Source organism: Colossoma macropomum, unplaced genomic scaffold, assembly GCF_904425465.1.
Source record: "Colossoma macropomum unplaced genomic scaffold, Colossoma_macropomum, whole genome shotgun sequence".
In the NCBI taxonomy this organism is placed as follows: domain Eukaryota; kingdom Metazoa; phylum Chordata; class Actinopteri; order Characiformes; family Serrasalmidae; genus Colossoma; species Colossoma macropomum.
The window spans coordinates 17,731,828-17,755,946 of record NW_023494786.1 but is presented as its reverse complement, the minus strand read 5'-3'; the positions used below and the strand labels follow the sequence as shown (position 1 = coordinate 17,755,946).

The 24,119-nt window shown below is 43.0% G+C and overlaps 1 protein-coding gene across 2 annotated transcripts in view; it reads right to left on the bottom strand.

Annotated features, from left to right (window-relative positions):
- Positions 1–137: 137 nt before the first annotated feature.
- The window catches only part of ssh2a (slingshot protein phosphatase 2a), a 29,937-nt gene continuing 5,955 nt past the window's right edge, over positions 138–24,119 (bottom strand). The window contains exons 1-14 of one of the 2 annotated variants that reach the window (XM_036562878.1): positions 17,166–17,275; positions 10,481–10,593; positions 9,256–9,320; positions 9,021–9,142; positions 8,845–8,910; positions 8,691–8,756; positions 7,988–8,182; positions 6,085–6,178; positions 5,747–5,875; positions 5,584–5,630; positions 5,339–5,485; positions 5,044–5,244; positions 2,419–3,373; positions 138–1,871 (exon numbers count right to left, since the gene is read on the bottom strand). In XM_036562878.1, coding sequence (XP_036418771.1) covers positions 579–1,871; positions 2,419–3,373; positions 5,044–5,244; positions 5,339–5,485; positions 5,584–5,630; positions 5,747–5,875; positions 6,085–6,178; positions 7,988–8,182; positions 8,691–8,756; positions 8,845–8,910; positions 9,021–9,142; positions 9,256–9,320; positions 10,481–10,593; positions 17,166–17,275 — 3,603 coding nt within the window. In that variant the 3' untranslated portion in view covers positions 138–578. Of the gene's footprint in view, positions 1,872–2,418; positions 3,374–5,043; positions 5,245–5,338; positions 5,486–5,583; positions 5,631–5,746; positions 5,876–6,084; positions 6,179–7,987; positions 8,183–8,690; positions 8,757–8,844; positions 8,911–9,020; positions 9,143–9,255; positions 9,321–10,480; positions 10,594–17,165; positions 17,276–24,119 lie in introns of those variants that run through there. The other variant, XM_036562882.1, reaches the window with a different exon arrangement.

The following is a 24,119-nucleotide window of genomic DNA, read 5'->3' as shown; positions in this document are numbered from 1 at the left end:
TTAAGGAAACAAACAGTGGTTCTTCTATAACATTGCTAAAAGAACTCTGTGGTACCCTTTAAGAGCATACACTAACAAGAACATGATCTAGTGTCAAATGTGCAAGTGTATATAGTGAAAAAACAGTGAAGAAATGGTTAAAATGTATGTATTTTCTATTTATTTAATAGCCACAAGATTAAAAAAAATACAGTCATTCTGGTTCTCCAACAAAAACCAGGCCAGCACAGTTACATACACACATACAGACAGGCTACCTTCAAATCAGTGCAAAACATACGCTCCAAAATAAAAACAAACTAAAAAATGAACAAAAACAATAATATTAAAAATGAAAAAAACACCAAGTAAGTAAAGTGCATGTTTTAAGAAACAGGCCACCTTATTTTCCATTGATACTCGAAAGCTGTTGGATCGGGGGCACAGTCTCATACACTCATACTATCGCACACAAATACAGTAGCATAGACTCACAGTTTTAGCTTAGGTATGGATCACACAGATCCTGACATCTACAGGCCAGAGTCCGCCTCAATGGCACACAGGTACACTCCTACCCTGATTGAGTTCAGTACGGGTCACATAGTATTGTACAGCACGGTAACTGTCTTTTTCTTGTCCGCTGCTTTGCGCAGTCGCCGCGCCGGGTGCGGCTTGGCATGTTGCTGTTGCTGCTGTCGTGTGCAGACTGAGATGGCAGGCGGAGCAGAGGCATGTTCTGCTCTGCTCCCTTGTCTGTGCTGCAGGTGCGAGAACGAGGAGGTGGTGGAGCCTTCAGTTCTGTTGGCCTCCAGTGGGTGAGCAGCAGCCGGGGGGCTGGAGGGGCTCTGAGGTAGAAAACGTTGCTTCTTATGGGCATCGTCTGGACAGTGAGCAAGCGAAGGAGAATGAGAGAGGGAGGAGGGCGGCCCAGGGCCCAGGGCTACAGGGTGGAAGTCCCAGTCGTTCAGGTCGTGCATGGACAGCTCCAGCTGGTCCAGCTTGGCCAGGGAGGCCGAGCGCTTCATGAGTGAGGGCGGGGTTAGCCCAGCCTGTCTGAGCCTTGCTTCAATCTCCATGGCTCTCTGCCATACCGCTGGAGCTTTGGGCTCTGCCCGCTGCTCTGCTTCTGCCTTGCTCTGGTTGCTTTCAAGCTGCTGTTTAGCGTCAGCCTGGTTGGCCAGTCCCCCAGCCTCATACAGAAAGGCCTGCAGCTCCCTCAGGGTCTCCTGGATCTTCTGCAGGTCCTGGCTGCTGCGGGCCAGACGCCCATTCGGCCTGAGTGGGTCATCTGCATCACTTTCCAGCTCAGTGATGCCCTCCAACCACAGTAGGGAGGAAGAGGCAGAGCTAGGCTCCAAGCTGGGGTTCACAGTGACCGCTGAAGCACTCACTTCATGATATGTGGAGAAGGAACTACACGGGTCAGGGATTATCCCCGAATCTTCGTCATCCAACGGCCGGACATCTTCTATTTGTCCTTCTGTGGTCTGGACGGAATCAATGTGTTCTGCAGTCCGGACAGAATCAGTGTCCACAGAAGGTGGCTGCAAATCAGGGCTAGCGGGGCAGGGTGAGTGTAGAGGGGAGCGGACAGGGACACTCTCCTGCTCCTGCCGCAGCCTCAGCTCCAGCTGTTCTGTGGCACGACGCACGGAGCCCATGGGTTGTTCACGAGGGGGTGTGGAGGGGGAGGGAGGGAGCGACGTCCTCTCTTCTTTCTTCACCTCCTCCTGCTCATGGAGTGGGGACTGGTGCTGAGGGCTTTGAGTGTGCGCGATGGACTCCAGTGAGGTCACCATGTGCCGCACGGACACGCCATTGTCGTGAAGGTGGGCTGATGCAGTGGGCAGAGCTACGTTGTCACAGGCACTCTCTGGAGGAGAGGAACACTGAAAGAGAGAGAGGGAGAGAGAAAGCATGGGTTAGAATGCTGCTACAACAACAGCAGCAATGTAAGGGAATAAAATAGAAAACATCTTAGGTTAGTGATCGTTGACATTTCTCACATTAGTGAGTAGTTACCAAACATGCAAATGTCTACAAGCCATTCTGAAGATATGTTGCAGAGAATTTTAGATCTGCCATCTGATGTTGATAGCTGGCTTTTTCTATTCTATAAAAGACTTTTCTTTATTGGCCATTTGTTTTGTTTTGTTTCTATTTTGTGATGCAATCATGGTGAAGTTGAAGACAAATAGCTAAGAAATCAGCTTTACCCCAAAACCCTTATAGAAAGGGCTTATATTGTAACACAGCTTTGTGGGGGCTGGCACACTAGTAATTCTCCAAGTATCCAGTAGGCAGCAGTACTGCATTAATTTGACTTGCCCTAATTTGAGCTGGAATGAAACATCATTTGCAATAGCAATTTAGCAAACCCAGTCAAACTGTATGTGTACAGACTGAGTGCTGTGCTGAGTATGATGGCACTCTTACCTCCTCTACTGCAGATGAGCTGGTCTCCTCCAGGCACAGGCTGGAGCATCGGGAGTGCACAGCGCGCGGAGCCGCCACTTCAGAAAGCTGGCGAGTCTGGCCATCCTGAGACAGCCCCAGGAACTTTTCTCTGGCGCTGAAGAAGTCGATGCTATCAGTGCTGAGACTGGAGAAGGCAGGGTTCACTGAACTAGCTGTCCTCTGAGCAGGCTCAGCTCCACTGCTGGAGCTCTGTGAGTCACTGTTAGAAGGAAGTCCAAGCGCTAGAGGAGCCCCCGAGGGGCTGATGGCCATAGGCGTCCCTGGAGATGCTAAATTGCCTTCCGCTTCACTAGTAGTGCTCACAGTCCTCACAGTATCCAGATATAGTGCCAAGCTCGGAGTCCCAGAAGACTGGGAGGTTTGACAAGAGTCATTTTGAACAGGCATGTCCAGGGACGGCTCAACAGAGTCTGTTTTTGGCTCTGACACAGCGTGGGGCTGCTTGGGGGTGTGTGGAGAAGGAGTGACAGAGGGAGTGAGAATATGGAGAGAGGGAGGAGGGTGAGGGCGAGCGATAGGCACAGTCACTGCTACTTTCAGACCGCTGCTCTCTGCTATGTTTTGTTCAGGCACCACGGTGGCTGCCCGTGGCCGAGGCAGAGGAGGCAGCAAGGGGTCCTCGTGCCTCTGCTCAGAATGGAGGTTTTCCACTTTAGACTGACATGGACCACTGGAGATGGCAGAGGAGTTGGAGTGTGGGTCGTCTGCGCTGGGCCGTGGCCCGTTGAGAGTCTGCAGTACAGCCATACCGAGCATGTTCTGGATAGATGGGGGGCTGCTGTTTTTGAGGTGGTGGTGGTGATTGTGGGGGTCAGAACGGCCCAGCGTGCGTGGACTTTTACACAGAGGTTCCTGCTGCTCGGACAAGTCGCTGTCAGAGTGAGACCGCCACAGCTTGTTGTGCCGCTGTTTGCTGGAGACAGTGATGGAGGTTGTGTTAGTACAGGAAAGGAACACATTTGCATTAAGCAAGGCGGAGCTGTTACATAATCTCAAATAAATAAACTCTATGACATACTGGCCACTAAGACAATACAGAGACTTTATAATAGGAGGAGGAGACAGTTCACTGGCTTATGTATGAATGGGATAACTCATAACACTCAACATGCCGGCTGCATTACGCAAAGTCCCACCCTTCAGGAGCCAACTGCCTTGTAGATAAAAACAAAAGCAATAAAAGCCCCCCCGCTCCGTTGTGATAAAGATAAACACATGCACAGTTGCCAGAACAATGTGAAACACCTGATAATTGGGCCAAACACTACGCAACTTTGTCAAAATTTTACCAGTGATACAAATATGTTTTTGAAATGTTATTGTAGCTTCCAGTTTCAGGTTTACAGCTCTCTCCCAGTTTAAGCAGAGAGAGCTTGAACTTGTACTACTGTAAATAACTGCTTGGGGGCGTTGCTAAACTTGCTGTCGAGGGGAAAAACTCTCATAAAAAATCTGGACAAAATTCAGGTTTCAGGCCTAGCTCTTACTGCTCTTGTAGGTATGCTACTTTTGCCACTTCTTAAAGATAACAGTATGTCATACAGTGTAAGAAACACTATTTGTGATTAATTAACAACTTGACAGTTTGAGGCAAATGTGTGGTATGAGCTGCAATTTATTGTCAGCTACGTTAGCCTCGTAGCTCCAGTGCAAACCTACAGAAGCAAACTTTAGAAGCCGAACATGTCATGGCTGATGAATTCCTTTTGGAGTAAGGGGGAAAAGTGTGTTGATTTGATTTTTCACTGAACTATTACTTTTATAGAATCACAGCACAATTATCTCGCATTTTTCGTATGTCATAAATGTCACTGTGGTGGAAAAAAGTATAAAATAAGAAAGGTGAGACACTGATGGTCCTGACCTTCTTCTGTCAAAAAACGGAAAGAGGAATACTTGTGCATGAATAGAAATGTAAACATGACATCAAAGCGTTACGGAAAGATACACAACAACTCCCACATAATTCATACGTAACAAGCTCACAGTACTGTAGCTACTCAGTGTTGATGCAGAAAACCCTTAAGCAAACCCTCAATGGAAAGTCCCATCCCAGTCAACAGTACCCTTTTTGAGAGTAAACTAAAGGTAATCTTGTTTCATTGTGTACAAGTGTGTCAGTATTGGTGTCCTTTGTGGTGAATAAATCACCGGGCGTGTGCGTGAGAAAAAGAGCTCAGAGAATACCAGATCAGCAGGATGTCCTGCTGCTCCCTATGTACAATAACGGATTAAATAAAAATGTGCAGTAGCTTGGCTCTAAACATGTACTGGGCATCAGATTTGCTCCAAAAACTATAACAGAAAACGTGTTAGACAGAATTTCCCAACCCTGGTCCTGGAATTCCCCTGACATCTGGTTTTATTGTTTTAGACCCAGTTTTGTGGACAATAAACCTAGCCTTGGAAGAAACTGTAATACCAATGGCATTTTACCACTACAAATCCTAGCTACTCTTAGTCTGGCAATGCCACCCATTTTAAAGCTGTACATATAGATTTTAATTCTGCGTCTGCAAAAAAGGAGTCCTAAACTGTGAATGTGCACTGGAGTTGCTTGTATATATGCATGCAGTTTAGTACCTGGCCAGCAGGATGCCCTGATACTCCTCCAGCTGCTTCATGAAAGAGGGGTTGGGTTTAGTGACTGAACGTCGCTCTTTTACATGTTCAAAGGCTCGGTCCAGATCCCAGCCGTATTCCTTCATTGCGTACGCTATCACAGTGGAGGCTGAGCGGCTCACACCCATCTTACAGTGCACCAGACACTTCACCCCTGCTTTCCTACAACAAACACAGCACACATCTACACTCAGTATATGAATTAATACATTACTACGTTGTTTTTTTTGTGGCCATAAAGAACCTAAACCCATACTTGGCTTTGGAGATGAACTTCCAGGTATCGTTCCAGTACTCCAGCAGGTTGGTGGCCTCCTCGTCATACACTCGGATGTTGTGGTACTCGAAAAGACCAGGGAAGAAATTATCAATCTCTCGTGTCACATTTAGGATGTAACGAACCCTGTAGGGGGGGAGGTGAGGGATAAAATTAACAATGAGTTCACAAAAGCAGACCGGATGTATTGATTTGAACTAGCCGTCCAAAACAATGGTACTTACCCACTGCTCTGGAGCTCTTCCAGATTGGATGCATTCCATTCTGAACCCTGTATTACAGCAAGAGAGAGACATTACAGTTCACTCTCGTTTATACAGTACAATTTGGGATTTAAACACTTTGATACAGTTACTGGGGTCAGAACAGAGAAGAGAAGACCCTCACCAGAAACACATGATCAAAGATTTCTGTGGGGCTGTCCATCTGGCCCAGGATGACTATCATTTCGTTGTCAATGAACTCTTTGAACTCCCGTAAGTTACACACCATCTGCATCTCCAGCTCTGTGCGGATCTAAGGGCAACAAAAAAGACCAGCTTATCAGCACAGGACAACCAAACACCAGTACTCACTCACTCGGCCAAAATAGAGATAGTGCAGCTTAGAGTCCACTCGCATAATCTAATCAGTTACATTGAGGTACAGAAGATGAGAGTTCAAAAGTTTGTGTGTAAACATCTGTGGCCCCGGAAAACCTGCCTTTGCAGCTGTTATGTGCATACCTCTTTAGAAGTGACGTTCTCCAGGTCCTTCTGCATCATGATCTCTCTCAGGCGGGTTTTTATGAGTCGTTCCGTGCGCTCTCTCTCTGTTGGCCTGTTCAAACAACAGAGGACATAGCAGCTTGCTTTTAAAAGATGTAGTCTTTCATGATCATCAAACAAGTTTAAGTAATTTTATAAATATCGTTGACATCACATCAAAAACTCATAACTTAATAACGATACATTTTTTAAAGTAATTTGAATATACGAGCTGACTCACATAGTGTGAGCATTTCATGAAGAATGGAGAGACAAAAATGTCTTACATTGACTTTGAATATTGCTTTTTTACCATTACATATATTAAAGTTAATAAAGTTCTTTTCCTTCTCCTGTAAAATTACCATTTCAGATATGTGAGGTTTTACATCAGAGATATGACACGGATAATATGGAGGCATAGATTTGTCAGTCTGAAGAGGCAGAACCTTTGACATAGATTCCTGGGTGTGAAATTAATCCTTTCCAAAATGAGACTTTACTCAGTTCAACAACAGAGTATCGGTACTAAAATTAGGTAATCAGTGGCTACTCCTGTTTGGGTCACTGATTAGGACAAGAGGGGATTCAGCTAACAGCTCTTACTGGAGATCTTTTATTTAAAAAAAAAAAAAACAACAAGTGAAGTTAAAATAACAGCAGCCAATGTAGGTCAGCTTTCTCAGTAAGTGTCAGCAAGTGCATGCAATGGTGTTTATGCAACTTTGCGTGAAGTCCACCTGACTGCCTCATGTTCTCATGTTTGTTTATGTGTGAACACTTTATCTAGTGCCTGAGAAAGAGCCAGGTTACTTGCATTAATTCGGCCGTACTGAGAAGCAGCGGTGTAGGGTTACTCTTTCACTGAATTTCCTATGTGAACACTGCTTGCACGCACACTGAAAAAGCTTGAAAGCAAACAAGCAGAACTATCGAAATGATAGCATGTGGGCTGAGGAATGGAGACAAAACCATCATGAAGGCCGGTATTTCACCTTTGGCAGCAAGCCCAACAGGATCCAAATTCAATCCCATTGTATGTTTTGCAGCGTTTGCCTAGCTGACAAACATACCCGCCGTTTTGACTTCCTCACCCGCCCTACAGGAGTTGTAGCTAAAAACACTGTGATGTGCCCAAAGTTGCTTCAGCAGAACTTAAGAACCTGATGAGAGTTTCCTCTCGAGGAAAATAAACACCTTCTGACCTCCTTCCCCTAAACCAAGGCCACTCAGTATATCTCCTTTTCCAAACCAACTGTCTAGTCTACCTTAACTCCAGCCAACCCCCCCCCCAATATTTCATCCATCTTCTTCAGCTAGTTTCTTTTCTGAGCACCTGTTTCCATCTGTCCGTGTGTCTGTCTACCTACCCGTCTCCATGCTTTTTTCCGACTGTAAATCAAGCCGTATCCAAGAGGAGCTATATAAAGCCCTGGCCGTGTGTGTTAGAAGTTAAAAACATATGCACGTGGGAATACTTTCAATCATGGGGAAAATCCCCCCCTCATGATACCAGCATAAATAAGTGTCTGGGCCATATCCTTTAAGCACTGCCATGTCTGCAAACTTTTATGATACTTTGCTACAGCAACTTGGGTAAAAACAGCAGTGCATATATAGAGGGTCACAATATAAGATGATCATGAGACCTTCAGCTGGATGCCATTTACTGTCATGTTTTGGGAACATAAACTTCCCCAAAACCCTTACTGACAAGAGGGGGAGTAATGTTTAGTAAATGATGAACCAATGTGCCACTTTCCAGATAATCCCTGTTTAGGCACAACAACAGCAAGGTTTCCAATATCTGACAGCTTCTTTGAATGGGTTTTTCCATGTGGGTGGCATGTACATGTATGTGTGCACATATGCATGCACTCACACGTCGGTAAACAGCACAGGTGAATCGGCGCGGTGTGACTGCACGTCCTGCATGGCATTCCACTCGTTGACGCAGTGCTGCTCGGAGCAGATGCGGCTCTGGTAGTAGCTTACCCACGTCAGAAAGAGGCTGCCTGGGTAGTAATTATGACACCGTGCTACTTCGCATGCTTTGTGCAAAGACTGCAGGGCTGACCTGAAAGAGACAGAGAAAGAGAACTGAGTCAGAAAGAGTAAGAAAGCGGGGTAGAAAAGACAGAGAACGAGAGGCGAGACATAAGAGAAAAAAGCAAGTAGACAAACGGGAAGAAAGAGTAAGCTTGAAAGAGGAAAAAGGACAAAACAAAGGCACAGCGTCATTGATCCGAAGCACTTCTCTTATGAAGCATCAAAAGCCAGTTGACTGCTCAAAGTGCTGCCCTTGTGGAGAATTTCAGCCTGTTAAACATGAGTGAGTGTGTGGGTGTGAATGAGTGAATGAGTGAGTTACAAGCAAGTTCCATGAAGTGCTTCGCATCTAAAAGACAGGGCAAGGAGTGCATTGCTAACTTAAGTGACAGAAAGAAGAGATAAAAGCCAGCTGACAAACAGGAAGAAAAAGTAAGAATGAAAGAGGAAAGAAAGGCAATAAAAAACAATGCAAATGAGTAAAAGAAAGGTCAAATAAAGAGGCAGTGGAAGAGGGAAGTCATGGTGATACTCACCACATGGCCTGGACGGACACAGGCTTGAAGACATGGACTCTGTTAGCAGTGGACACACTGAAGCCACTGTAAAGACACAGAAACAGAGTCAGTATTGGTGGTGCAATCTAAGACTGCTAACAAAGGAAATGCTTGGGTGTGAGCGCCTCCTTACCCATCTCCATCCAAGTGAATCAGAGTGTCGCTCCACAGGGGTAAAACCAGCCCAACGGTGCACAGGCTACAGGAAACATACCAGAAAACATAAGCCTCTAGCTCACAGAACGACTAAGAGCTATCATAGCAAGATAAAGAGGTGTGATAAAAGTTGACCATGTAAGAGACACTGACCGGTCTGAGCTGGTGAAGTCCATGCCAAGGACCACACTCTCTTCAGTGTCCTGCCTGCCATTGGTGGACACCACTACCATGTACCGTGTACACTGGGGGTAGGCACTCTCTAACCTAACCGCCTGTGTGTGAGAGAGAGAGAGAGAGAGAGAAAGAGAGAGAGAGATTTGGTGAAATAAGCAGAGTCAGCGCACTTCTCTCTTTTCAGTAAGTGGAGCTGAGGGATGGTAGTTACCAGGCGGATGGTGTCTTCTGGCCGCAGCAGAGTGAACATGGTCTGCAGGTGTTGCTGGAGGTCACCTGGACAGAAACCAACAGGCTTATTAATTTCTAAATTAGAACTATGAATTCTACTTTACACTGAAAGACACAACAACATTACAAGCCCCTTTCACTTCTTTTTACATGTAAAACACACACTTCCTGTTTGCTGGGTTTTATATAGCTCAGGAATTTGTAAGACTACTGAGAACTCAGAGAGGCTGCAGACAGTCTACCGAAACTGGTTCATCACAGTTATTGGTTACAGCTAATGTCATTCAAAATGCATTTTCAGAGAAGCCTATATATTCCACCCATAGCAATACACATACATGTCCACTAACTAAAATAATCAATGTCCTTCACCCCAAAGGTCAAGCTTATGGAACAGTTCTCTTAAATAGCCTGCCATATGCATTAGCCTCCATTCTCATGACCAGGCCACATTCCAGCAGCCTCACTGCTCTGCTGACAGTGGAGTTCTGTCCAGTTAGCACTGAGGCTGGTGCACATGGCTGTACTGTACTTCTGTACTTACTATGAGCAGAAACAGACTGATATAAAAAAGCCAATGAATCTTGCTAAGAAGTTTTGGCCAAAATAATAGAAAACACATTTATCATATATACATATATATTTACAATTAACAACCATGCTTCAGTACCAAAAAAACAGATGGATGTTGATTTGAAAAAAGGAAAATATTTTTCAAAAATTTTCCATTAATAAAAACCTTGCCTTGGGGATCATGATGGTCCCCATTATTGAGGTATTGTCTAGCTACTGCAGGGATGGCTTCTCAGTGTAACACCTACTCACACCTTATTCTATTTCAGACCTTATTTCATTGAGTTACATTAACAAACTTTAGTCAATGGAAATCCATCTGTGATGCCAGGTTGAACAGACTGTGTGACCTCCACAGTCACCACACAACCATACTAGCTATTGTGGTGGTTACAGTTAACAACTGTGACAAAATCTAATTTGTCTGATTAGTTCTGTATCCTACTAGACAGGTTTGATAAGAGAGAAGAAAACTCCAAGATAAATGGCCACCTGCACAGGCTTGCAATTGGCCAAAATGTGAAAAGTTGTGGCCAGGGCACTAAGACATAGGCACCGTCTACCCCTGTATGAGCATGAGAGTGATCTTATTAATGGACCAGTGTGGTTCACAGAGAGTGTGTGTGGCATACCTGTGTGTTTATTCCGCCGCTGTGTAATGCGGGGCACTGAGGAGGGTGAAGAACCATTTCCACGTGGTAAGAAGACAGCAGCGCCTTTGACTGTGAGGAAATTCTCGCTGATGCTGAGACAGAGAAAGGACAAAAAAAATCTATAAAACTGGACAAACATTACAGCAATGCAGAAACATCAAACCATTCATGTGGCCAGTCTTACGGTGGTAACTTGTTCTCTCATACACATACATGTGCACAGAAACACACACGCTGACCCAGAACACAGTTGGTAAGCTTGTGTCTGGGGTTAAGCGCTGTCTCTGTGGGATGGTGTGGTACTTACAGTTCTTTAGGAAATGATTCAATACTACATGAATCACCAATTTTGCCATGATTCAATTCAGTTTTATTATTTTGGTACGATACAATTCAGAATTCTTGTTAAAAACAATATACAAGCATGACTGAAGGAACTATTTACACAGTAGTTGAATTTATACCATTATAATATACCAAGTATTTAGGAATGTGACAATTAATGTGGTGTCTTAATTCCATAGATTTTTGGATACAGCAATAAAGTGTGTGAAAATGTGACTTACGTTAGTATGTTAACGTTTCTTTTTTCAGTTTATTACAGCTTTCAAAAAAGGAGACTAAAACAAGTACAACATAATTGATAAGTGATTTGAAACAAAAGCTATAATTTATAATGTGCCAATCTAACACTCGTCACATGCTGTTAGCCCAAGCTAACATGCTATACAACAGAACATGATATGATGCTGCAATGCAATTAAATACAAAGACACATTATACTGTTCTATACATTTTCTACCCTTTTTAGATATTTTCTTATGAAAGAATAGCCAGGAATTTTATCTTGGCCAAAAAACTAGCAAATTTTTGAGTTTTATGATAAACAATTATCACTGATTCTAGCATTTCAAAACTGATGCAGCTGGATTGTCACCTTCGGTTTTACACCTCTACTAAGTGATGCACAACAGAGAGACAGGCAGTGCTTTATAGGTGTGAATCTGGCCTCTACTCAGAACTCAATGAAAGAGCAGGGCAGAATAGAGAGGAGCCACAGTTATCATTATAGCCCCACCTTCACCATCAGCTGAACACTGTGAGAAACACCAGCAACTCTGAGCTTTGGCCGGTGGGCTCCTGGCTTAACAGCAGCTCCCCACCCCACAAAAGCCCTGCAGCCACTTCAAAAGGGCTGTGATTAAAGCAGGAGGAAACAGCCAGCTCTCTGTCAGCTTGGCCTTCTCTCAGGAGCCCACGGCAGAAAAATTTTCACCGACATTTGCACAAGGCAGAGAATGGAGTCACGGCCAGAGGAAAAACAAAAACACTGAGCTCATTTCCCATAACCCACTCACCCCTGACCCAGCTGTTTCCTCTCCCTCTCTTTCTCTTTCTCTTTCTCTCTCCACTCATTTCTTGCCTGAATTTCCCTCTCTTTCCCTCACTCACTCATCCATTCTTTTTTTCTACTACATCTGGCTCCAATAACGCCCGACCTGAGAAGCTGAGTACTCTTTAAAACATGAGAGACAGTAGAAGAGAGGAAGAGAAAAAGACAGATATGAGGACACATCTTTTATTTAATAAAGAGGCTTGTGAAACAATCAGTGCCTCACGCTACAGTACAGAGTCAAGATCTAGGCTGCAGGCTTGCAGCTAAATTTACGTGGCTAAATATAGTTGAAATGGCACAGTGAACGAACGTAGGCTATTGATAGACTTCTACAGTTTTGGTGTCTACTGTATAACATCTCCGGTAATCACTTACAACTGTACGTCTCCCGGGGTTTGAAACCTCCTAGAGGTCCTAAAGAGTTTTCAGGCACATGTATGTTCGTGCATTAGTTATTGCAACGCTGCATGACAGTAGTATGTTATAAACCCAACCAATTTGAGATTTTTAACCATTTGATAGTTGTGAGCGATTAGGCACCAACTTTGCTAAACTGGTTGCTATAAGATTCCATTATTTGTTAGATAAATTAGTCTCATAGCTCCAATGAAACAAACTTTAGATGACAAACATGTCAGCTACATTTGTGGTATGGGGAAAATTGTGTAATTTGTTTTTTGCAGGACTATCGCTTAAAACAACAATTTGTATGTTTAAATTATGCAATTTCTTCGATAAACCATGCAGTCAGCTACTGTCAGAAGGCTCTGCACTCTGGGTGCAGGAAGACTTTTTTCCAGTGAAGAGTGAAGAATGTGACCCAGCACGCTGCCTTCAGCAGGGTCAGTGGGTTTCACAAGTAGAGCTCTATCTGTGTGCAGGGAGCACAGAGGGCATGGAGGATACACACCGGCAATTCCACCCGCTGACATTTCACTCAGGCAGACTTTGTAAGGTCATACACAGACATACTTGTTGTCTCACGGCCAGGGCTGGGAAAAAAAAAGAAAAAGAAAAGGGAACCTGATGGGTCAGACAGGAGGAAATAGCCAGCCTGCCTGTACTCATCCACATGTGGCTTAGGAGGATGAGTGAAAAAGGGAGGCACCAATGGGAGGTGTTGGGTGGCAGCATCGTTCGGCATCCCTGTACTTGTTAGGGCACAGACACAGCCATAACTATGTAAGGGGACAAAGCACTCCACTCGTCCACCCCTTTAGCGGGCGGAGAGATGCCTGACCCCCACCTGTCTCTGCCCTTATTAGTCACACTCCCACTAGGGAGGAGATAAATATAGGTCTGGGTCTCAGCCTAACCAAAGGCCTTAAGAGTTCAGGCCTGAGAGAGAGAGAGAGAGAGAGAGAGAGAGAGAGAGAGAGAGAGAGAGATGAGATGGGGGGCAGGGTCGGTCAGGGGCTTGAGAGAAACTGGGTGCATTCTGTCACCTTCTAAGATATGGATTAGCTGTGTGTTCTACACATCCAGCCATTTACTGGCTACTGCAAAGTAGGGCTTTAAACCTCTGACCTCGCAACGATTTGATAAATATTCACGGGACTGAAGAAACTATTTACACTATAGTGGAAAACACAATAAAAATAATTGTGTCAATCACTATCGATTATATTAGCAGGTAAGTAATCTACCTATTAATTAACATTTCTACATATTAATAAGATCTATTACAGTGAGATACAGTGAAACTCCAGCCAAGAAACTACAAAGAACTGTACAGCTAGGCTGAATCTGACACTGGAGCCAAAGCTTTCAATTCAGTAAGTACAACTGGGAACTTGTTCAAGCCAGAGGCTGAATGAAAATTGCTCCATACAGCGGCCCAATAAAAGACATGTTACACTGAGTAGAGGGGGTGGGAACTTCCTTTCTTGGGTGGGGTGGTTGTAGAACAGGAAATGGAGACGATGGAGGTCAGATATGATTAGAGACAAACTGGTCCCACTACCCCAAAAAAGGAAATTCATGTAGAAGAAGATGGTCTAATCTCTTCTGTGAATGTGTTGAGCAGATAACCACTGAACAGTGCTTACAAGAGTAGAAGGTTTCTAAGATTTCGTTTTTTTTTAACTTTGTCTAATTGACCATCCAAGGCTCAGCTGACTAAACTGGTTTAACTCATTGTTATAAGGAAACTTAAGGAAGTAACCAAACCTTCAACCATGCAGCACATCAGTTCAGAGGAACATCAAGCACTTGTAACCTCAATCGGACTTCCCACTTCAGCTGCCAACACAACACACACCCTTCAGCTTGCCACATTTGTATTCTTACTGCCTCTTCCTGGAATAGCAGATGTGTTTGTGTGTGTGTGCTTATCTGTCTGTCTTTGTACACACTAGAGAGCGGAACGGGAGGATGCTTTTAAATTTCAGGTTTCAACATAGCACTTCCTTGCTTGGAAACCTGCTGCAATTACCAGTTAAACATTAAAGTCCTGCTCTCTCTCTCTCACACACACACACACACACACACACACACACACACACACACACACACACACTTATGTCATAGACTGACTGGAATTCTTTATACCTACAAACTGCACCTGGCCGAAATCATTCCGAGGAAGCAAAATCTAACCTAACCTGGTTTTATCACCTCTCAGATAACTAGCTGTTCCCTCATCAGTTTGAGTTTGTATTGTCTGACAGCTCTGAGAAAGTAAATCAGACTCAGAGCAAAGCTCCCTAGAAAAGTAACTTCCCACAGCTGGTGCAGACTATGGCACACACATGCTAGTTTTTGTGTATGCAAGTGTTTGTTTTTAACTGAGGAAAAAAAAAACAGTTTAAGAACAGACCAACCTCCTCCATGGTCGTTAACTGTTTACCACAAACAAAATAAACCCCCCTAAATTTAATGCAATGCAGTCAGAAATACCTAAAAAAGCAGTAAGCACAGCCCTGAAGCCAAACTGGGTTAAGCACTCTAAACACAATGTAGTTTAGACTTTCCTGTGTATTTCTATTCTGTGTCAATCACAGTAAATTCACTTTACGTCTGTTCTAGTACTTTTTAGGGGGATCTTGTTTTTTGTTCTATAACCATATCAATATGGTATCAAAAAATGGAAAAAAATGAATGTTCAAGTATTGAAATTTAAAACTAGATCGCCTAAGTGTGTCTTCAAGCAGGCTCTCATTTCTTGTCTTTCGTAGGCATCCGGGAGTATCTATTTCTGTACTGTTTATAGCTTATGGTGCTGCTTTATAAGATCATTATTTTGCACAGAGACAAACTACTTTACAGTCTTTTGTTTTGAAATTAATGTTGCATTGATCTGAGCCAAAACAATCTGAGTAGTTCATAATTAGAGCTATGCAGAATCAAGGCATTTAACACAAAGTACGAAAAATCAAACAAAAGGGTCAATCAAATATCATATCAAATCTGAAAATGACTTCTAACTATTATGTATTTAGCATGTCTGATGTCACCGACAGCAAGAAACAACTGCACTTGGTGAACACAATGATCTGATCTAAGGTGATGAGCTAAGTAAATCAAAGCTTCAATGTAACAGTGCAGCAGTGTTTTCAGGTGAGAAACTATGAAGTGCTACCTAACATGCACTTTACAGGTCTGAAGCTAAACAATAACACAGTCATGTGACAGCACCATGGCTCCACACCAGGAAGAAAACTTTCTTTAGTCAGGTGAAGGCTCAGTAACAGTCTCTGGACTTCCCCCTCATGACTGTCTTTCACCTAATGTGAGCAATGAACCATCAAGGGCATCAAGCAACACATCAACACCTTTCTCAAACACTTCCTGAAGACATCAGACTTGTTTCACACTCTGCATGATCCTTCCACCACACTAGTGTGTTTTCGAAACATGCAAAATCTGCGGGTGAAATACGACCTGGCCGTAGCTCGTCACTGTACACAATCACAACTGTACAGTACATGCAAAAAAGTGAAAACAAGCAACTTCAGTACACACTCAGAGGCTGATTTGTACAATCAAATCGGGGGGGCTTGATATTCCGAAAAAGTGCAAAGCGCCCAGTTAAAGAGAGGGCCTACTGTAATAATTAGGCCCTAACCTTTAAAGGGGAACTATACCAATTTTTCCAAATTTCATTGATCATTTTGATGTAAACACAGTCATTTGAAATGGTGCACTGTTGAGAGACTTACAGACTAAATACAGCCATTTAATTTACTTTCCAAAATGACCAGTGAATCTACACGTGTGTTCTTACTGCAAAGTTGGTAATAGTTGACAATAGAAAAAAAGCCCAATTTTCTCAAAACTACTGAAAAGAAAAAAAAACGTTGCAGGCATCAGGTAGCATGTTCAGAACCATGTCAAGTTACAAGTTTATATGAGGCACTTTTTAAAGGCATTAAACACATCATACGTCAAACCACTATGAATGACTTTGTTTACACCTTAACCATTTAATTTTGCCGAATGGTTGAATTCTCCTTTAAATTGCTTCACATAAAGGGACACAGACGGCAAAAGATGGTCAGATGTGATGCTCCAAACCAGTATGCAAACGGATACCCAAGCAGTGTCCAAAACCGCATACCAGCATGTATGTCCAAAATAGTGCACCACCAATATAATTCCATTCATTAGTGTAGTATGTGTAGTAAAGTAGTGTGTGGTTTTGGATGCAGCTCTAGTGATTTCCCAACGTATGAACAGAGGGAAAAGTCATTTCCTTGTGAGTCAGCAAAACAATAGTGTGTCTCTGTCAGGCTCATCACAGCAGCTCCAGCACAGGTAGGTGAATCACACACACACACACACACACACACACACACAACACTTCCCAACAGAGGAAACACCTCATGTCCTGCCGCGTCACACGTTTAAGAAACTCTTCACATTCAGTAACTCTTGAGCAACCGGAAAACCTGAATTCCTCAGTTTCTTCTCACTGAAATGATTTCATTTTATATCGCTCTTAAGCTCATCTGGAAACTTTTATGAGCCGAAAAATATGTAAAATCTTACTCTAGCCTAAGTTGTTCGAGCTGAATGAACGCTGGCTAGCCTGTTTTGCTAGCTCGACATCACAAATCTAGAGACATGATCAGCTCAGTTAAAGCAGACACTACACTGAGGCTTCACAGGGCAAAGCAGGGTTTCTCAGCCAGGCTGAAGCCTGAAGTCCAGTAAGACTTTCCCCAAACTCTTCCTGTTAGACAGGCTTGACTTCAGGGTTAAGTGAACTGGCTTAAAGAAATCCTGCTTTGTGAAACACCCTCCGGATGAAGTGGTCGGCGGACTTACAGCTGCTGTGTGTGGCTGTGCAGCGGGGCTGTGGTGAGTTTAGCCCCGCAGCAGGAGCAGAGCTGTCCGGGCGCAGGGCTCTCCGAGGCGGCCAGTCGAGCCAGAGTCATGGCTGAGAACCGGAGATCCTCAGCAGCTCTCTCCCACGGCCATACTAGTCCACACTGGAAGGAGAAAAACTAACCAAGCCGGCCAGGAAGACGCACTCAGGCGCCTAAAAAGCTCCACTAAGGACAGCCGAAGTCTTCGACTAACGTTACACTCAAGACGAACCGCGCTGTCCGATTCGGTCTGAAACGCTGCCGCAGAGACTCGAGCTGCCCGCGATAAAAGTTCTCTTTTAAAAAGTTCTGTTAAAAGTTCGTGTTGTAATCAGTCTTCCAGTAAAACAGTAATGAAAAGTGCCCTCCCGGGGCAGAGAAAAAACACTAGCTGGTTTAAAAACTCTTCCAGTTCTCAGTAGGTTTGAAGTGGCCCGGCGGCCAGGCTGATCTGAGCTTTAGGCGCTGTGGAGCCGCACAACTTCAGTGGGCGGACTGAAGACTCGGCCATGTGCTCCACGCAGGCGGGGCTCTGCAGCAGGGCCTACAGACAGCCCACAGCCTGGGCTCCTCAGCAACAACACGGTCGCTGCTCTGTATTAGTGGTGGGCAATATGAAAATATCTTATAATAATCGTAATAAATCATGTCACTTTCCTGAATGCATCATGGGTATTTTCAGTCCTTCTACTAAACAACTGCATGTTTCATTAAAAAAAAAAACCTAATTAGACCAATTATAGTGAGTCTGTAAACAACCACAACCTGTGTATAGCAAGTGCATTAACAGGATAGCAACAAGCAGATGATGTCTCATTTTAGTACTTTATTTTTACCATGAAATATAAAACTTTCATCTTTGAGAGAGAGGAAAAAGATCAAGCTCCAGTCTGGGTTCCAATCTGAAAAAGTCCACAAGTGTTTGTGTCCGTCCTTCCACTGTGAGAAGATAACTCAGCGCTATGGGTCTGAAAGAATGTGTAGCTGTCAAGAAGCCATTACTGAAGAAAGCACATAGACAAAAAAAAAAAAGAAAAAAGAAAAAGAAAATTTACAAATCGATTAAAATAACCGCGTGTTCCAGACCTCAACACCACTGGATGCATTGGGGATTACTTGAATTGTGAGAAGCAGAAAATGCAACCAACTTCTGAATTTTGGAGGTGTGGAAGCATCCCTGCAAGTTTTGTTGAAAAGTCACCCTAAACGAATGGAAGCTGTAATAACGGTGAAGGATGGACAAAAATCTCAGAAAAAAACTGTTATAATTTGTTGAGGCTTCTGAGTAATTTTCTGTTAAGTGTATGTTTTCTTCTTTTTCCTGATGATGCTGATGAATGAATAACCTGTGCTGAATAACTGTTTTGACTGCAAATTAAATAAATAAAATGTGGTCTCTGGCTTCTGCACTGTAATTTAGCTCAGGCGCTGAGCTGTGATGGAGAAGTTGAAGGCAGGTTGATCATGGCATGTGTTTATCATGTAAGAAATATACATGGACATTTTAGTCGAGGGTTGACAAATACATAACCTAACCAACACTGAATACGTTCAAGACAACCTTCAAAATTGTGACTGTCTCACTTAAATCATTAAAAAAATTATTATTTGTACGAAAATCCCCCATCAATGTCTCTCATGATGAGCTCCAAGTGCACTTCAGTTCATGCTGTTGTTTTCTTTGGACAGTTGTGCAAGGGCTATGAATAGCTTCAGAGGTAAAACAGGACACAAGCAGGAAAAATACTAAATTTAGAATCAACAACTACAAGGAACGCAATCACTGTGGTGGTTTTGTAATACTCTTCTGAGACCTTTTAGAGATGTGTTACTTGCAGACCTCTCCTCGTTTGGGCCTTGGAGACAGGCTTCTCAGTGAGGGGAGAGACTGACTTTACACAGGTGACTGTGGTTCATTCAGGTTACTGTTTATACCAGCGATTATCTACCTTTTTAAACGTAATGCAAAATAAGTACCCACACAGAGTAACGCACAGAGCACATAAGCCCACCACACATATACAGGAAAACAGCTGACGCAGTAGTGCTGGCATTTAAAGTGCTTTGGTTTTCTACAGCTGGCTGAACAGAAGAGAGGTGATCTCAGGGCAATCATAGTAACACTGGGCAGACTGTTGGTCATCCGTTTACACCACACCTTTAATTACGTATTCTAACACTCTGAACACTCCTTCACAGTAATTCTTACCTATAGCAAGGTTTGGTAGGTGAACAAGACCTGCTGACAGTATGGTAGGTGAACAAGACCTGCTGACAGTATGGTAGCATGTACTTTTTAAACATATGTACAAAAAAATAATAATGAAGTCATCCCATCTTTATCTGTTCTTTATTTTATAAAAAAAAAGTTCTTAAAATTAACATCAAAGATGAAAACCAAAAATATAATCAGGTTGTCAAGAAACGGTTCTAGTTCTGTCTGGATAAGCTGCACCTACCTACGACACGACCGCGTCATTGTCAGCTTACATATCTTACACGTTAAACGTCTTTGTTCATTCTGAAGCACATCCTCAGGCAATACAGAAAACTCACTGCACTGGATTCCTGTCTCCTCTGAGCTGAGCTCTTCCTGAAGTACAAAGCACTGTGACATAATTTTACACCTCTGAACTTTTTGTGGTTATACTTGACTTTCTTAATTACAGTAAATTACTTTCATCACGTAGGACTTAATCCCCTAACACGCACTCTCCATCTTCAGCCCTGTAACTGTAATCATGTCTAATAATATCTAACAGGAAGACCCAAGGCAATCTCACTCTAATGGATTAATGAAGAGAAGAAGTCTTAATTAAAGATTTCCCTGATGGCTTGAGAAACTTAAGTCATTATCTTGTGTTTCGTCTCTCTGAAGCATCAGCTGCAACAGTTTGACTCTGATAGGCATCAGTCAAGCCTGGACGAGACAAGATAAGACAGTTCACCTGCAGATCAATACCGCCTACCAGGAAGGGCTTGGGTGGTGAACAGTTGATCAAAGGTTGTTACTGTTCAATTTCCCAGTGTCTAGGGTGGGCTGCTGGAGGACATCATGGGCTCATGTTATCATTTAGGCTAATGCTATCCAAGCACAGTGCACCAAAAACCAAGTAAAAACCACAACCTGTCACGTGGAGACTGACAGGCATGTGGGCTGTGACGTCAGCGCCTGTTGCCGACGTGCTGAGGAGAATCCACACGATCGATTACATCACATGTAAACACACCCAGCTCCTTACATTACAGCACAAGACGCTCCAGTCCTCACTGGTCCTACACATTGCACCTGCAGCTGAAACAACCATGTGCAAAACACCTTGCTCTATCTCGATCATGTGGCTGCACTTGGGGTTGTGTAAGACACGGTCTACTCGTGTTTATATCGGACTTGTCCCATTAAGACCTTTCTCTTCCACTCGTCTGGTAATCCGAGATGTTGCTGTTGTCATGTCATGTTTACAGAATCACTCATCCCTCTTGAGCAATGGCTCTACTATTTGCGTGGAAGGGCCGCAAAAAAGGTCATAAGTTCTTCCTAGATTCTGGATACTCCCCAAGTTACCCCCCCCCCAGCACATGGCCATCCTGCTCTGAGGAGCCAGCTGTTTCCTATACTTGGAGCAGGAAATGTGAGCGTTACATATTTTAAACAGCTACATGCAAAAACAGCAACGAATAACACCAAGTCACTGAAATGTGGTCACTCTGAAAAGGTTTATGTTTGCACTGGCCATTCTGGCAACCAAGCCAATGAATCTCATGGCCACAATAATCAATTTGTGGCCAGAAGTTTAGAAACATGTTTATTGTACATAGATTGTATTTACAATTAACAAGCATGCTTCAGGGCCAACAAGGAATCAGGTGTTGCTTTAAAAAGGAAACATTTTTAAAACACAAAATCAAAATGCCATGATCTAATGACGACTATTACTACATGTACTCTCCTGTCAGGTTTTATTCTGCACTTTGGGTGATTGATGGGTTTGGGTAGGTTCAGACAGAATTTTGCTATACTTGGGTCAGTTTCAGACTCAAAACATAATGATGTGGTTCAAGTTGGAATTGGACAGAAAAATCTTGGCCTATGTTCCAGTTCTGACCAAGCTCCCCAAGCCATGCCCATGAGGTGCTGTGCATCTAGAAATGTACATTAATGAGAACATGCGCAGTCACATCTGTTTAGCCGTCTGCAGATTGCATGCAAGCAGCTTTTGTGTGTCACTTACAGAGACCAAACAGCCATGAATCCAGCTGTTTTTGAAGTGAGACAGTTTATTACTAAAAAATGTTGACTTTCTAATATTATTTAATGTGATTTAATTCATCAAGAATTTCATTAAATCAGTTATAATAAGCTAAAGACAGCATATAAAATAGGTCTAAGTTGCAGTGGACCCTGTGAAAATACTAATCATGCTAGTGGAAAGTAACTGTTTGTAAGTAATGGTGGATATATGCGAATGTGTGAAAATTCAACTGATCTTACGGTTTGTTAAAATGGGAAAAGGAAGTTTTCAATGCAAGTGTCCATTTGGGCCATAAGCTTTTCATTTTCAGTCGTCAAAAGTGAAAAGTTGTGGCCAGGGGCCCTGGGCAATAAGCAGTGTCGACCCATCTTTATGGCTTTCGCCTATTCACATCTATCAGCACAACAAAGCAAAAGTTCCTGATGTGGATGGTCAGTGTTCGGTTTGAGTTTGTTAGGGTAGCCTGAGAGAAGAACCTGTCAGGTGTGAGAACTGGGTGAAATTAAAGAATCAGACGCGATTCAGCTTGCAGCACTGCTTGCATGCCCAGCCCTGAGAGGAACATTAGCTTAGCCCAAGCCTCGTGCCTCACGCACACGCGCACCCAAGTCCTGATGAACCTGCTCAGCCACACGCAGTAAATGTAGGTTACATATCAATAGGTGTCATCTCTATTTCCCTATATCACTGACTCCTTTCTTTTCAATCCCAGTCTTCCTCCTTGTTCAAACTTCTCTACAGTTTCTCTTTGTCTCTGCTCACAGATTATTCTCTAGTCTCAAGTCTAATGTCAGCTACTGGAACAAGGCCAGAGGACAGAGCAAATGAGTGTAAGGCAATGCAATGACTGAATGGCCTCATAAAAATACCATGATTGTCTCAGTATGTCAGTAAAGGCAAAACATTTCATAATGACCTCTAGGGCCAAACACTGGCAACATAATGATGACAGAATCTCTAAACTCTTTTGCAGGTGCAGCTTTTCTACTACTCACTTTGCACTTTCCCTTTTTAAGGTATAAACAGGACAGAAATACAAGCATGTGTGAGCTATCCTTTTTCACATCTACAAACCCCCACCCTCTCTCTTTTTTACAATCTGTTGTTCCAAGCACAGCATGCTATGACCTACAAAGTACAAAACATGCACATGACTCAGTAACATTCAGTTTTAAGGGCACGCACAGCACCCGTCAAACTGTGTTTGAATGCCTCAGTAAGTAGGGGCATTATTTAGTTTGTAGCTTATTTATTCAGTACAATCTTTAATTCAGGAGAGGATGCTGCTTACAGAGCAGAACGCTGTTAAGTGAATTTATCTATCTCTGGTGCCAAAAAAAGCATAACAAATGACACTACAAACTACACTTTGTAACAAAAGCATTACAGGAACTGTCCCACTCACCTGGGTCAACCATTTTTTAAACAATTCAGTTACATTTGCATGCAGCCACAGTCTACGTGTGTGCATGAGCGTGCATGCATGTGTATGATACCCGACTTGATCCACTGTTAATTTTGGATACTCGTTATATAATCAGCAGTGGGTCAGGTTGTTACGTGGGGGGCTGGGTGCCCATATTTTTGAGGCAGATGATAATACAAAGACCCTCGGATAGGATAGAATCACAAGGAAATGATATCATTCTCATGTCAGAATTACCTAATGCGCCATATAATTGAGGCCACATGTGCAGCTGCAGTTATGAGCCAAACTTGTGGAGTGCACTGTATGACCCGATCGGAGAGTTTACATTTTGTGTTGGTTACTACAGAACCAAAACCTGATGTCATGTAAGCCCCTTCTCAGGCTTCCTACTTCTTGGCATGCTGGACTGAGTAGTGTTGCATAACAAAGCTCAAAAAGTGACCAGTCAATCAGAGCATGTATGATTCAAATTACAACATTAGTCAAATGTAATGCTGTGCAAAAGTCAGAAACCCTGAATTTATTTATATTCCTGTCAAAACAGCCATTAAGTACATGTGATTTGTTTTTAGTGTCAAGAGAAAAACATATGTATTTACAGAAAATTACACAAACAACGAAATATAATATCAAAATGTTTAATCAGTATTTAATGTATCCATACTTTGCCTTTATTACATCTTCCACTTTTTTATGAGACTTGCTTTCAGTTTTTAAAGAAATCTGCAAGGACATTTTTCCACATTTCTAAAGTTCAGTCTTAGAAGTTGAAATAAACACAGTCCAAATAATCCCAAACTCATTCAGTGATGTCTGGACTCTGGGGTGGTCAGTCCATTGTTCGGAGAGCAGCAGCTTTCTCTCAAATCTGTCGATGATGAAAGCTTTACACACTGCGTATCTGATGGTGACAGTTTTGGTGGTCTATCAGGTCTTGTAGGGTTGTTTCTCTATATCTTTTAATCTTTTTTGAACTCCAGTTTTGGAAACTCCTGTTTTCTCACATATTTCCTTTGACTTTACCCTTTCTTATCCTTATCTTATCCTCAGAAATATATCCTAAAAACTGTATAACTGATACTTAAATTAAATAAATGAAGGGTGGTACTTTTGCAAAGTACTGTAGATTTAACAGTTATATAATAATAGATGCAAAACTGCATGCAGTCCTTACATAAAAGCATGATAAAGTGCATCAGAACATGTATATATCAAGCACTGCGGCCCCCTG